Source organism: Rosa chinensis, chromosome 2 (assembly GCF_002994745.2).
Source record: "Rosa chinensis cultivar Old Blush chromosome 2, RchiOBHm-V2, whole genome shotgun sequence".
Classification (NCBI taxonomy): Eukaryota; Viridiplantae; Streptophyta; class Magnoliopsida; order Rosales; family Rosaceae; genus Rosa; species Rosa chinensis.
Genome location: NC_037089.1, coordinates 32,999,570 through 33,014,381, shown reverse-complemented (window position 1 = coordinate 33,014,381; position 14,812 = coordinate 32,999,570). Strand labels below are relative to the sequence as shown.

The following is a 14,812-nucleotide window of genomic DNA, read 5'->3' as shown; positions in this document are numbered from 1 at the left end:
ACTACAGACTGATTAGCAATAACAACACTTACTAAGAAATTATATCGACAAAGACAAAATATCAATAAACAAAAACTATGTATCCTCACTCACAAGAAAAGAAATTGTCACGTCAATGGATACAACCACGAGAACTGAACTGGATTGATAAAAAAAAACTACAAGAACTAGGACATGTGACCACAACCCCAGGATCTCCTGATCACATAAGAACAGGTTGGAACGGAGTCGCGCCGCCTCAAGTCAGCAACGGACAGGTTCCTATTAACAGTAAACCTGTTGCAAATTTGATTGATGGATGCTACTTGAGTCACCATATTTTGATTCTCCTACAAAATCACATGAATACAATATATATTAATAATAAATAATTATAATAATATTATTGTCATAATAGATTAAATAACAAAGATTATAGAACTTATCTATTGGATTTATAGGCTTTCGAATGACACATTACTCGAAAAGAGTTTAAGGTTGAGGCGTGTAAACATTGCCCTTAAGAGTAGATTTCGCCCCTCGGAGACAATGTCTTGGTGTAGCAAGTTTGTGGAGCCAACCTCGATTCTTGTAGGTGTACACTCACAATACTCGGATCATATTGAACAGCTTGAAACTTTCTTTTAGTGGAATAGATAAATTATAGGAAACACATGAATACTTTGAGCTCGGAAAGGAAACAAAGGAGATTGAATTTCTTGTTGTTTTGATTTGGAAAGCTAGAGATTATATAGGGCAAAAATGATTAATGCAATAATAATTTGCTAATAGCAATTAAGCTTTGTAACTTATGTAACATAAATGAATATAAATGACATTGATTAGGAAGAATCAACGAAAGTGTATCAAATAAGGAATGAACCAATATAATTGCAGAGTTAACGAAATTAATGATTCAAACTGATGAAATTTTTGTAATAATTACAATAAAAGAGAGTTAATGACACAAAAAAAAATTAATGACTATTACTATATACAAATAATGGTTCAAAAGAGGTTTCAAAAATAGCAGGTGTTTCGAAACATTCTATTTAAATTCCAACAAAACCAGCTACCTAAATTCAAATATCCGCCAAAATTCAAGACGACAACCCCGATTCAAAAGTCAAAAGTGCATGAACTCATTTGAATTCTGAAAGCATATCCAAAAGTTAAGAACCAAAGAAAACAAACAAAAAAAACCTCTAAAGACCAAATCACGCCGCATTATTAAAATCCTAAAGACCAAATTAGGGTGTTTTGACTGCCCGATTGTTTTGACTTGCAAAGATTAACATTTTTAATTCCAACTTAATCTCATCAATCGTCTTGAATAACATAATAAGAGAAAAGCCTAAAGTTTTCCATTGACGCTCATTTTTCCTTATCGTACAAGTCAATGCTTCTCCCTGCCCAAGACTCAGTCAATGCCTTCTCAGATCCCTAGATCTTCCTGGACATCATCCTCTTAACCTCTCCTAAACAGTAAACAACCCAGATCCAATCTCGCCTAAAATTCCTCCCCCCATCCATTCTACACTCCAAAGTCCAAACCAAACCCAACGAACAATTGAATTTGCTTCCCCTTTCCGCTGCCAAGTGCCAAGTCCTCAGATCATCACCCAATGCCCGTAGCTTTCGTCACTTCTCACTCATCCATGTCTGTGATTCTGTGAATCCGTGACAGACGTAGAACGGCCGAAAGCTAAACCCACTCACCCCTCCCGTGACTTTGTCCCTCGTGACCCTAATTCCATTATTGCTCTTTTCACATTCGTTTGATCGTTTCCGCCAATTAATGAACCAAATCACTACCTTCCAAATCACCACCCCCTATTGGCGCATTAACCGAATTCCCATTCCCCTTCCATGACCACCCACCATAGAAAACCCATAAAACCCAGCTTCGCCTCACTCTCCAAACCATGTTCCTCCCTATCCAAACCCTCCAAATTCCTCTTCATCTCCATGGCCTCCTTCGTCTTCCTCTCCCTCCTAACCCTCACTCTCTTCCTCTCCCTCTCCTCCGCCGCCCGCCACCGCCACCCTTCCGCCACCGCCGCCGCCGTCACTCAGATCCAACTCGCCTGCAAAGCCACCCGCTTCCCCGACACGTGTCAATCCTCCCTCGCCCAGCTCCCTGACCTTCCTCCGAACCCGACCGCAGTCGAGACCATCGGACTAGCCATCCGGGTCTCCTCCGATGGCCTCAAGTCGGCCCAGAAAATGGTGACGGACATTCGAGAAGCGTCCAAGGGGAACCAGAACCGCACCCTCGCCGCGAATAACTGCCTCGAGGTTCTGGACAACTCCGAGTACCGCATTTCGCGGGCGACGGAGGAGCTCTCACGTGGGCGGACCAAGAGCGCACGTGCCGCCTTCAGCGCCGCCCTGCTCTACCAGTACGACTGCTGGTCGGGCCTCAAGTACGCCAACGACACCCAGATGGTCAACAAAACGATGTCGTTTCTCGACGGGCTGCAAAGCAGGTCCAGCAACGCCCTCAGCATGATGTTCTCCTACGACCACTACGGCAAAGACACCAGCCTGTGGGCCCCGCCGAAGACCGAGCGTGACGGGTTCTGGGAGAGGGGGTCGGGCTCGGGTCCGGGTTTCTCAGGCGGCGTGCCGAAGAATCTGAAGGCGGATGCGACGGTGTGTAAGGAGGGGTGTGAGTACCGGACGGTGCAGGAGGCGGTGGACAAGGCGCCGGAGAATTTGGAGGCAGGGAAGAGGTTCGTGATTCAGATAAAGACGGGGGTGTACGAGGAGACGGTGAGGGTGGCCTTAGGGAAGCGGAACCTGGTGTTCTTGGGCGACGGGATGGGCAAGACGGTAATTACCGGTTCGTTGAATGTGGGCCAGCCCGGAATCTCCACCTACAATACGGCCACCGTCGGTACGTTACTGTTTCCATTTCTTCATGTCTCATTCATGCAATTTGCACTATTATTACATTGCATGCCTGCGCGTGCTAGGTCACGTGCATGGTTGCATCTAATATGATTCATTCCTCTAGGTGTTAGCGTTACGAATATTTTGATATTTTATCATGTTCCGGAGCATGCGTGGTGTTTTATATATAATTTATTAGTTTTTGAGTTTAGAGGTAGAAAATGCAGTACATGCTGGAGCCTCACTTCATAGTGGAAGATGGGTCAGATGAACTATGTGTAATCGGCATGGGTGCGTTGGGTAGGTTCTTAGTTTAGGTGATATAGCTTGTTGGGCAACTACGACCAAGTTTTTGTGCTGCTCACATGAATGGAGTATGGGACTCACTTTGCTGGAAACATGACGTGATTAGCAATATCTTAAACGTAACTTGCATTATATGATGTCACTTAGCTACCTATATGTTATATGTTGCCAGCGAAATTTTACATTTTGATAAGGTAGGATAGACACGCTAGATGGCTGGATTATTCTAGGTCTCCATCATCGGAGAAATGAGAGCAAGATGATGTTATAACACCGTCCTTGTGTTATTGCTGTGAATAATCTGTTACGTCTAGAATCAGTTTTGCCATATTATCTGAATTGCCTGCCATTGCAGGCAATAATTGTTATGTTGAGAATTGATTTTGCCATCGCACGAAATTGTTTAGTGTCGTTTTGATATTAAAACAAGTCATTGAAATCTGTTTAGTGTGGCAAATTTCATCTGGCATTGCTGATTGTTATTTGTATATTATGCAGGAGTTCTTGGTGATGGGTTCATGGCCAGTGGTCTCACAATTGCAAACACAGCAGGCCCTGATGCCCACCAGGCAGTGGCTTTCCGATCAGACAGCGATCTATCCGTGATCGAGAACTGTGAATTCTTAGGAAATCAGGACACTCTATATGCACATGGCAACCGTCAGCTATACAAATCGTGCAAAATCCAAGGCAATGTGGATTTCATCTTCGGAAACTCAGCTGCCATTTTCCAGGACTGCAACATCCTCGTTGCTCCCCGACAACTCAATCCCGAGAAGGGCGAAAACAATGCCATCACAGCCCATGGCAGGACGGACCCTGCACAGTCAACCGGTTTCGTTTTTCAAAATTGCTTGATCAACGGAACCGAAGAGTACATGAAATTGTATTACAGCAAACCCCAAGTGCACAAAAACTACTTGGGGAGGCCGTGGAAGGAGTATTCAAGGACGGTTTTCTTAAATTGCAATATGGAAGCTCTGGTTACCGCGCAGGGGTGGCTGCCTTGGAGTGGGGATTTTGCTTTGAAGACACTTTTCTATGGGGAGTACGGGAATACAGGAACAGGTTCGAATTTGGACCAGAGAGTGACCTGGAGCAGCAAGATTCCGACCGAGCATGTTAGTACATATTCAGTGCAGAATTTTATTCAGGGAGATGAGTGGATGGAGACCATTTAGAGGAATATGCCTTCCTGCTAAGTAGGGGAAATTCAAATGCTGCCCCGTTTAAATAATACATCAATTCAACTAGTGAGTGTACGTACTACTGTTATAGGAAGAGATTTTAGTGCCCTCTTGGATTTGTATGAACTTGACAAATTATTAGTAAAATATATAGCCGGCATTGAAAATCATCATTGTTTTGATCATCAAACCAAGACCGAGTCAGGGTGCTCACGTAAAACAAAATGAGCAAAACAATGAGTAACATTATAATATAATAATATTATAGAGAAGCCTATTATGTTTGACTCGATAAAAATAAAATAAAATGAGCAAAACAATGTGCAATATCATAATGTGGTAATATTACAGAGAAACCTATTATGTTTGACTCGATAAAAGTAAAATAAAATGAGCAAAACAATGAGCAGCATTATAATGTGGTAATATTACAAAGAAACCTGCTATGTTTGACTCGATAAATGTAATCCAACTAGCGCATTCTTCACTCTTTATTTTCCAGCAGAGGAGAAAAGCTTCCTCTCTGGAGACTACTACTTCTCGGCCACCACCAGGGAAGGATTTCTTCCCCGTACCCGGCTTCTTAGCCTTCAAGTAAGGAGTGAGTAAGGACTCGCAGCACTGCCCCAAACTAGAGGCCCCTCTAGAACTAAACTAAGCATTTGACATACAAGTTGGAGCTAAAACATCCACCACAACTTCCACAATGTGTTTTACCTCGGAACCGTCCTCCACGGCTGGCCACGCCTCGACCACTAGTTTGATTGACTAAACAAAGAGTACCGCACAAATTTGTCTTTGGAAATCCTTAAAGGCGAGGCCGGCCAGGCCGCAATCACCAACTTAATTCTGATGCTAACTGGTTTATGAGCCAATAGATGGTGATCGAGGTTTGAACATCTAGAAGATCGCGTTCGTTGAACAAGCAAAGTGAGAATAGTTAATAGAGCTGATGAACGAATAGGAGGTCGTACCTTTCCTTCTTAGTATAACAAGATTTTTTCTCAAAATAATGGGAGGTTGTAACCACAAGACAAAGAAAGAGATGTTTTTGTGACGACTCAAGGCTTGAGTAATGATTTGAGTCCTGGAGTCTTGGCAAACAATACAAGCAATGCAGGACTAGGCAATTGTGGTAACTCAACAACACGCTTTTGAACTTTTCAACAAATCATCGAGGTTTATGTGATAAAATATGGGACCACGCGGCATGAGAAGCAACCATTGTGTACAAGCTCTTTCTTTGTTTGATTATCTAGCTAAAATATCAAGTTTGCTGACCTGACTTTTAGTAACAAGTAGGTCATTTTCGACTTCCTTTTTGCAATCCTGCTCGTAACTTTTCTAGTTTTCATTCTAGCGAATAGAATGGACTGAATTTTAATAAAATACAAACAATTTGTCACCGAAAAGCAGAAGAGAAATATGACGTAATGCTATAATAATGAAATGTGACATTTGAATGCTTACGGAAAAAAATTTAACCTTATTCATATTTATAGGACATTATCGTACTTATTCTAGTTTTGAAAGTGATAAATGGTTGATTATGGAGTGTTTGATAATTGCTTGAAATGTGAATAACAGCTTAAGACTTTGTTGAAGACAATAGATAAAAACTTAATATTTGTAAAAATTATGTATTTATCACGATAGCAAGGAGTTATGAACATGTTGATTATATGGGGTAGTTAAACTGTGGATATTTATGAGAAGAATATTTAGAAACAATAATGAGGTAATAAATTATGATCCTCTTTTATGAAACAATAACGAGGTAATAGATTATGATCCTCTTTTATGAAATGACCACAAATTCCAATATAATTGTGTAGCCAAATCAGCCTGAGAATCATACAAATGATGAACAATACCTACCATACCATGGTACCCAAATTACCAAGTCTGTCTAAAACCTTATGCTTATAATTAAACACGTGGTGAAAATCAAAACAGCCTTTCCAGAACTCTCAACCTCTGTAGGTAATTACATGGTTCCATGAAGGTGTAATGAGGTTAGAAAGGTGGTAAAACAAGGCAGGATTCATAAACCGGTGATGGAAGTTGCGGTAATTGCAGGTGGAGTTGGATTGTACACAATCTGATCATCAGTCCAATTTGTTTCTCCCCAATGCTTCAACATGCCCTTCCAAGAACACACATTGTCTACACATCTTTTTAATCGCCGGTCATTGATTTTGATCTTCCAATGTCCATCTGTGAAGTTAGCTTTCTCCGCTTCCCTTCTGTCCCATTCCAGTTGTGCCTTCTGCTTTGTCCTCAGAAAACAAAACTGCTGCAGCAGCTCAGGCATTGCATCATGAACTCTCCACCAACTTGCGTGAGCAACATCACTTGCAAACTCTTGAAATATATCAGAATTCCAGTTACAATCGTAGTCGCGAAAGCACAACCATGGCTTCACTCCTAGGTAGTGAAGGACATAAAGAATTGGAGGATTGGCTCCAAAAAGCCTGGTCTTCTTCTGTTTCATCTCTTCCTCATCACCATCCCAAAAATGCTTTAAGAAATTCATGTGTCTGGGTATTCTATGCCACCATGTGAAAATTTCATTCAAGTAGCCCTGATCACCACCATTGTAGGACTCTATCTCATGAATGTGATCCATAAGAAGGTGGAATGTGCAATTTGAAGGCTCGATAACCATCACCCCGGAGTTAAAAAGTGTGGCATCATTCCCCGTTGCAGAAATTTCTGGCATCGAGAATAAGATATCAATGTTCTTGAGTATAAGCAAATCAGCATCAATGAAAATGATCTTGTCATATTCTGTCAGCTGCCACAACCGGAACTTGCTGTAGTTCCATTCATTGTATGCATCTTTCTCAGCTTTCGGGTTCCTGATCCTTTCTATTGTCTTTACTATCCACCCTGCTGCCTGCAGTCCGCTCCTATGGTAACCACTAATGGTTTCATCAACAAGTATCACAAGGTCTCGAGTGGACCCTGCCATTCGAATGCTTTGTGCAGCAGCTATGGCTCCACAAACATAAACATCAGCTGAATGGAGAATTGTTGCATACGCTTCTCGGCGCGCATTGCCAGAGTAGACCAGCCCTGTTGTCAAGAGTTCATTTTATTTTTTATCAGTAGCTGAAAAATGAATTGGGGTGACCATTTTAACAACTCAAATTGGAGTGCATTATATTAGCAAAGTGAAACTACAAATGCACAATGTTAAAAATGGACCAACATGATCACTATATTGTCCCCAACTTAATCACCTACGTATCGATCCACCAACTGTGAGGTGTTTTATCTCAAGAGGGCTCGGTGATATTAGTAGTGGAAGGTCTACTTGTGTGTTCGGAATGGACAAAGAGAGTTCACGGAAGACTGGAGGTAGAAGAGTTAATAAATGATGAATTGGGACTGACCTTTGCCTCTGAAAGGAAGTGCAAGTTCACAGGAACCTACAGGGAGCTGCACTTTTTCTCTAAGCACATTGAGGTTTGGCTCGTATAACCATGCATTCCCCTCGCGCACCACAAGCTCTTTGCATCTGAACAGATTTGGAATAGGGAAGCAGTCGGTGACGAAAAGCAAATGCACATGGCGATACCCTTTGGAAGAGGCAGCAACACCGGCAGCAGCAAGCTGCAGGTGCAACCGAGCAACATCTCTAGACCAATTCGGTAGCTCTTTCCGACAAGGAAGTTTAACAGCTATGAGGTCAAGCCGTCTGCCAAGTGCTTTGAGCTTTGGCAGAGATGGGCAAACTGGAAGTCCATCTTCTTCCTCCTCATCTATCCATTCTGGATATAAAGATTCCCAAGTTACATTCTCTGCAGCATAGTCCAAGTGCAGAACAACATTGGCAGCTTCAGGAACAATCTGATTCCACAGGTTGATTTCGCTTGTGTTGAAGTTTAGTAGGCCAATTCCTTGATATTCACTCCTGTCAGTCAGCCTCCCCAAAACTTTCATGACATCATCCCAGTTAATGTCTAAATTTGATTCATATCGAGAATCCGATCCACCCCATATCCACCTGTTTACAAAACTTGACATGTCATAACATTTTGACAAATTTTGAACAATCTAAGTACTCTGCATTAGGAAATTAACATAAGCCAGAATGATGAGAATACAAAACGTACCGAGGAACAGAATGTGTTGGAAGGTTATTGTTGTAAACTTCTGGAGAGTAAAGAAGCACTACAAAAGTACCACATATGGCGATTAGCAGGACTAGTCTCAGCAGAGGAAGCTTGTATCTTGAACTTCTATCTTGGATGGATAAGTGGAAAGGTTTCTCTGAATCGTTTGCTTTACTTTTCTGTACTCTTCTTCTGTATATATCTTCACTGATGAATGTAGATATTCAAGAACATATTAGTGATGAAGAAGAACAAAGCAAATTATAGGGGAAACTTTAAAATAAAAATGATAATTAATAAGCCTTAATATCCACAATTTCATTTATTAATTAGTATGTGAACTCCTAGTACATGTTTACTAGATGAGATTCTACTTTTGGGGTTGAGTGAGAAGTTATGTGAACTTGGAAGGCACATAGGAATTTGGAAGGCGCGCATTCAAAAAATCCAAAAGAAGGATGCTCAGGCAGTTCATTTTGGGTAAGCAAGTGCTTCAAATGGGTAGGCTTTTTCTCCATATATCAGATAAACAGGATCCGGACGTCACTACCAATCCAATAAACGAGTATAAAACTATAGATAAACAGAATTGATACTTTGTTATTGATTTCAGAATCATGTCATGTTCTCGATCAGTGTAAATTATAATCAATTAGCCTATTCTGGTTTGGCAACAAATTGTACTGCAAGGCTTAACATTGGGGATGTGGGATATGCAGTACTGTTAAGCATATAGCAAGAGAAAAAAGTAACATGGTAATCAAAGTGAAACTCACAATGATGCAGATAGCCGATGCCTAGCTTCAACAGCGCGTGGGGAAGTACCCATCGCTCCTCTCATATTGACTGGTTAACAGCAACCACAAGGGGATTGCAGCATCTAATTTTCCGGAAATGGATAAACAAACTTGAGTAAATACAATGGAGAAAACCAAACTATACAAAGCATGTTCACAGAAGAACAGACTTGACATGTTCGAGAGATGCCAATCAACTTAGTAATGAAAAAGCATAGAGCTAGGAAGCGAGAACACCTTCATATAAACGATGCATGAATCAATCTACAACCAAAGAGCAAGGCGTAGAGAGCGATTAGAACATACCAGGTGGCCAGCAGATTGAGAAGAGAGTAAGGCATGCAGGAGCTTGATTGGAGGAGTCAATATAGAACAAAGTAACGTCTGTTTTAATTTTTCTCTGCACTATTCACTATTCACTTCCACATTTCTGTTTCTGAACTCTTTCTGTCACCAACTTTTTATTTTCTTTATTTTCCCCCTAAATATTGATGTTCTGGCATTGCCACCTACGGTGTACAACCTTTTCTTTTCATTATTATCTAAAAAGAAACCTTTACATTGTATTTTCTTGTATAAATGAAAATTATGCAACTATAAGAATAAGAGGACCAACCTTCTTGTTCCACCTTTGTTCTAATTAAGAAGATTTATCAAATTTTCTAGAATGCGTTTTTAATTTTTAGTTTTTTCTGTTGCTTGATCTAGAAATTTCATTTTAAAGTACATTCCAAGGCTTATTAACTTACCTAAAATCTGAAAGCTATAGAAGATTAGAAGTACAATCAAAAGGTCACATTGATAACCTATGGTTTACCTAGAAGGCTAGAAGGCTAGAAGGCTAGGAGGACCATTATAAGGAAATGATTAAGTTTTGAATAGAATTTTCTGGGTGTTGGAATTATCTAGCAGTCTGTCTTGTCATTCCATTCTAATCGTTCATCTCAAGCATGCTTATCAAGTTATTATGGAAGGATAAGCAACATTAAACTTGCTTAACTTTCTGATTAAGTTTAATTTAAGTTTCTAATTGACGTAATAAAATAACTTTTTTGTCTCATAAGTTCCTAATTAACCTAATTAATTTAAATCGTCAAAATGTGCCCCCCAATAGGCTTTCAAGAATTGACAATGGATCTTATGAATCTCGCACCATAAAAGCATTGAAAGTAGATTCGCAGTCTAGTTCACACGGAATACACACGTGATCGCTAGCTCCTAATTGATAAGTAAAACTGTAAAACCCTTTAGGTGGTTCATGCTTTTGAAAAAAAAAAAAAAAATCACAAAACAAAACAGTCACTATCTGAAAAGGAAAAATAGTTTGTCTTTATAATAAGTAGTTGTAAGAGATTAGGTTAATGATGCCACGTATGCGGGTTTAGTTGAAAGATGTGGATTTTGGATTGTGAGTAAAGGAGTGTCTGTATCATTATTCATTGGAGTAAACTAATTAGAGAATGCAATGACAATTCTTCCTCACTAATTGTTGGAGATTTTCCTAAAAGAAAGCTATCCATATTATGCAATTTATGGATGTAGTTATGTTATCCTAACATAGTTAACATAAGTACATCCATTTGCCCTTCTGATGACGACATCGGATTTGAGTAGACTTTGGATCAATATAGTGCTTTGGGTGCTCATGTCTTCCTCGCTCGGGACTGGACGGACGAGCTGGTGGAGTAGTGGTGGCTCCTCCTTTCGTATTTGTGCTTGCGGATAAAGCCGGCTCTTAGGATTAATGGGACTGATCACATGGCGGGTAGTATTTTTGCTAAACTGGATCATGCTATGCTTTAATCCTTAAATTGACTTGTATCTCATAATCCATTAAAAATTATTCATTAAGTCAGCAGACCTCTATATATATAAATATTTTAATTTTTAATTTTTAATTTTTAGGTATACCGTATACTTCTCTTATTTTGTTAAGTGGCCTGTCCTTATAAAGAAATAATTATTTGCTTTAATAGATAGCTGTGATGAGGGTTGTTTTGTGGTAAAGGAAGACAACTTTCGCTATGAAGGCAACTCCCAAATCTCTCACCCTATACCGTATACCCTAAATTGCAAGATACGTAAAAAAAAGTCAGAAAGTTGATTTGAGATTTGGAATATGATACCTACTAAAGGAAAGCAAATTTATTACTGGCAACCAAGTTTCATTCTTAATCAAAGCAGCAAAACGAAGTCTTAAATTTAGGGATGAACTTTACTTTGGTGAAGAAAAATTGTTTGAAACGAGGGCGAGAAAACGAGAAAGACATTTGACATTGGTTTTAGGCTTGCCCTAGGTTGATCAAATTCTCTTATTCACTCCCATTTTAATTTAAAACTATTGGCCGTAGGTTTCAGGCTCAAGATTGATATCACCAATGACTTTAAATCATGTATTTCTAATTTTCTGTTACCTTCTACACCACTCACTTCTCTAAGCCCCAAGAGCATGGCTATAGCTTGAATCCACATTTAGGGCATGATTGCTTGGCATGACCGAAGTCTAACTCTTATAGAACTTCATTTTAGCGTAACGGTTTGGTGATGTCAATAGAGCCTCCAACAGGCTGAGCATGAATGTAATTCACTCGTTAGCCTCCGGTTTTATTCAATCACACATTGGGCCATTTAAATGATCTTTTTTTTTTTTGAACAAAAGATGGCAGTTTTTTAGTGTCCATTTCTTTATCAGAACTCATATTGATGGTTCAGTGAGTGTGGTAAGTCCTTCCGATGATGTTATGCAATTAAATTGAAAATTTTATTATTAAAAAGAGTAAAATTGTCATTTATCTAATAAAAGAAATAATAGAAAATTACATACAAGTGTCATTTTGAAACTTTAATTAGCTATAAGGCCACGTAATTTTTCTTGTACATATACCTCTACTTTCATCTTTAATTTATTTTGTACTTCATGATTTTGCCCACTACGAGCCTCTCCACAGTTCGAGTTGGTTGTCAGGCTGCCGAAATAGACTAATTGAGCATCTCTACTGTTCGAATTTGTTGTCCGATTTTCTGATGTGGCTCGGGCCGGAGACAGTGTGCATCACTGGAGGCAATGGCTTCATCGACGACGGTTGGGGTCTCCTCCTCAGTCCTCCGCAATCAGATTGTCGTCGTTGTCTTCTAGAAGATCTGGTATGCAAGCTTCGGTGCCGACAAAACCACCTAGTCCTACGGCTCCGGCGTCTAGTCCAAAAACGATAGTTACGACATCATCTCACCGTCAAAGGCAACTCCAACCTCTTCTGGCGGCTTCGACCTCATTCCTATTGTCGGGATCTAAGATTGCATATCTAAGCTTCGATTCAAATCTGTCATTTTCAGTCAGAGAGCTATATGATTGGGAGGACCGCCGCAATAAGAACCTTTGCTTTTTTGTACGGTGTCGTTGACATCTCTTCCCACCACCACCTCCATTCCGGCATCAAAACCTTAATTACACCTCCACTGCCTCAATTGCCTCTAATAAGGTGCCGGCGAAGTTCACAATTTTTTTATTTTATTATTTTTTTTTTTTAAGAGTTGATTTGTTTTGATATCTTTTTTGGTTTTGTTAATGATGAATGTTATTCCTCTATGAATAAGCTATGTAATGTACGAGTAAGTGCTCTTCCAATCCAAGGATTTTTGCATTTCGCATCATTGAATTTTGACATGAAATCAAGAGTGTTGTGCACTATATGAAATCGTATCAATTGGTTTTGAAAATCAAGTATTTTGACATTGTAAATTTCAAGTAGCTTTTATATTGGCCGATAATAGTTTTCTTAGTTGTTGAGAGTAGCCTTGTTATTTTATGTGAATAACTTTCTCGGTCTAGGACTCTTGGAGTAGCTTTTGTTTTGTTTCGTAATTGTTTTTGGTGTTGGTGAGTATAGCTTTTGGTATTGGTGAGAGTAGCATTTGAGGCCGGTGAGAAAGTAGCATTTGTTGTCGGTGAGAGTAGTTTATCTTGTTAGTGGAGTAGATTTTGGTGTCAGTGAGAGAGTAATTTTGTTATTGATGAGTAGTTTTTGTTATTGGTGATAGTAACATTTGTTGTCTGTGATAGTATCTTTTGGTCTGGTATCAGTTAAAATAGCTTTTTGTTGTCAGCGAGGGTGGCTTTTGTTGTCGATAATAGTAGCTTTTTGTGCTGCTGAGAGTAGTTTTTTGAAGTTGGTGAGATTCGCTTTTATTGGTGGTATTTATTGGTGGTAAAAGTAATTTTTTGTGCTGGTGAGAGTAGTTTTTTGGAATTGGTGATAATAACTTTTTGAGGTTGGTGAGAGTAGCCTTTATTGGTGGTGAGAGTAGGTTTTTGTGCTGGTAACAGTAGTTTTTGTGATCTCGCATGAGACCTTGTTGGAGTTGGCTGGAGAACCCATTGAAGATGGCCGGAGGTTCGCCGGAGAGGAGAGAGAAATATTGTTGGTTTTTTACTCTATTGACATTTATGTAAATATATTGATTTTTATATCTAAAATATAATACAATTTTTAATCTAATTGCTGAGGGAAGAAAATATTTGGTAGCCATGTGGCTAATAAAACATTCAAAGATGGCCTTATATGTAATTGGCCCAAGAAATAAATGAGCATATAGTCTAATACCACTTGGTCTAGTAACATTGATTCTTACTTTTTAAGTGAAATTTTCTGAGTTCAACATCGCATGAACTAGTTGTTATACATTCTCAGTTGCAATATTATCAATTGTTTATTAAATTTTCTATATAAAAAAAAAAAACAAGGATGTACACCATTTATGCACAATAAGTAGTTTTCATGCTAACTGCTTGCATGTCATATCAGAGCCATCAACGATCCTGTTTTCTTTTGGACAAATTTTCTTGATTACTAGGGTTTCTCGTATGGGGCTTCTGGCCAATGGTGAAGTCTGATTTTTTTTTTTTCCTGATGTTTTACCAGAGCCGGCTCTCAACAGGTGCAAGATGAGCAACAGCACAGGGCCCCAAATTAGGAGGGCCCAATTTTTTTTTTTTTAAAGCTTTATGTTTATATAATTAGGGAAAATTTCACAAACAGTACATCAAATAAAGACCACTAATAATTTTTAGGGTTAAATACTGTTTAGTCCATGTATTTTGCCTCTCTCATCGTTTCAGTTCCTGACATTCTAATTTAATCTAAAAACTCCATGATCTCACAATTTCCCTCTAATAGGTCCCTTCCGAGTCAAATTAGGAGTTGGCCTAGGGTGAAATGTCCAATATAGCCCTCTGTTATTTATTTTTCCTTTTTAATTTCTTTTTTTCCTTTTTTTATTTTTCTTTTTTCCTTTTTAATTTTTTTTTTCCTTTTTTTCTTTTTCTTTTTTCCTTTTTAACTTCTTTTTCTTCTTCACTTCTGGTTTTGGTCAACTTGGCCATCAAAAACCACCATTTCAACCAAACCCAAAATCCAAATCACCATTTTGAGCAAGACCCAAAAACCTCAGAATCTGAAAAAATGGTAGTTTTCAGTGAAAAGTTTCCAAATTGAGGCCTGATGTGGAAAGAGAAAGTGGGATTTGAGTG

General features: G+C 39.2%; 2 protein-coding genes and 1 long non-coding RNA gene across 4 annotated transcripts; 2 read left to right on the top strand and 1 right to left on the bottom strand.

The window, feature by feature from the left end:
- Positions 1-1,391: 1,391 nt before the first annotated feature.
- On the top strand, positions 1,392-4,537 carry LOC112186599 (probable pectinesterase/pectinesterase inhibitor 51). Its single transcript, XM_024325065.2, has 2 exons — positions 1,392-2,878; positions 3,679-4,537. Exons 1-2 carry the CDS (start codon positions 1,849-1,851, stop codon positions 4,359-4,361), a joined length of 1,713 nt encoding a protein of 570 aa, XP_024180833.1. The 5' UTR covers positions 1,392-1,848; the 3' UTR covers positions 4,362-4,537.
- Positions 4,538-5,974: 1,437 nt separating this feature from the next.
- On the top strand, positions 5,975-6,650 carry LOC121051312. Its single transcript, XR_005805479.1, has 2 exons — positions 5,975-6,105; positions 6,145-6,650. It is a non-coding gene; the product is annotated as an uncharacterized LOC121051312 (long non-coding RNA).
- On the bottom strand, positions 6,125-9,752 carry LOC112190507 (UDP-glucuronate:xylan alpha-glucuronosyltransferase 1). 2 transcript variants are annotated; one of them, XM_024329941.2, is made up of 5 exons: positions 9,592-9,752; positions 9,265-9,368; positions 8,489-8,695; positions 7,766-8,379; positions 6,125-7,445 (listed from the first exon to the last, which is right to left on the bottom strand). In XM_024329941.2, the coding sequence occupies exons 2-5, from the start codon at positions 9,327-9,329 to the stop codon at positions 6,412-6,414; spliced, it is 1,920 nt and encodes a 639-aa protein (XP_024185709.1). In that variant the 5' UTR covers positions 9,330-9,368; positions 9,592-9,752; the 3' UTR covers positions 6,125-6,411. The 2 variants fall into 2 exon arrangements, with proteins under 2 accessions (XP_024185709.1, XP_024185711.1); XM_024329943.2 differs by having other exon boundaries at positions 9,523-9,671.
- Positions 9,753-14,812: the final 5,060 nt, after the last annotated feature.

What these genes read in the sequence shown, in the direction of transcription:
- LOC112186599 (XM_024325065.2), top strand. Translation starts at nt 1,849, where the DNA reads ATGACCACCCACCATAGAAAACCCATAAAACCCAGCTTCGCCTCACTC. An exon ending in CTACAATACGGCCACCGTCG is followed by an intron (nt 2,879 to 3,678) that starts GTACGTTACTGT and finishes TATATTATGCAG; the next exon opens with GAGTTCTTGGTGATGGGTTC.
- LOC112190507 (XM_024329941.2), bottom strand. Translation starts at nt 9,329, where the DNA reads ATGAGAGGAGCGATGGGTACTTCCCCACGCGCTGTTGAAGCTAGGCAT. An exon ending in CCAACACATTCTGTTCCTCG is followed by an intron (nt 8,380 to 8,488) that starts GTACGTTTTGTA and finishes TTTTGTAAACAG; the next exon opens with GTGGATATGGGGTGGATCGG. An exon ending in ACTTCCTTTCAGAGGCAAAG is followed by an intron (nt 7,446 to 7,765) that starts GTCAGTCCCAAT and finishes TCTTGACAACAG; the next exon opens with GGCTGGTCTACTCTGGCAAT.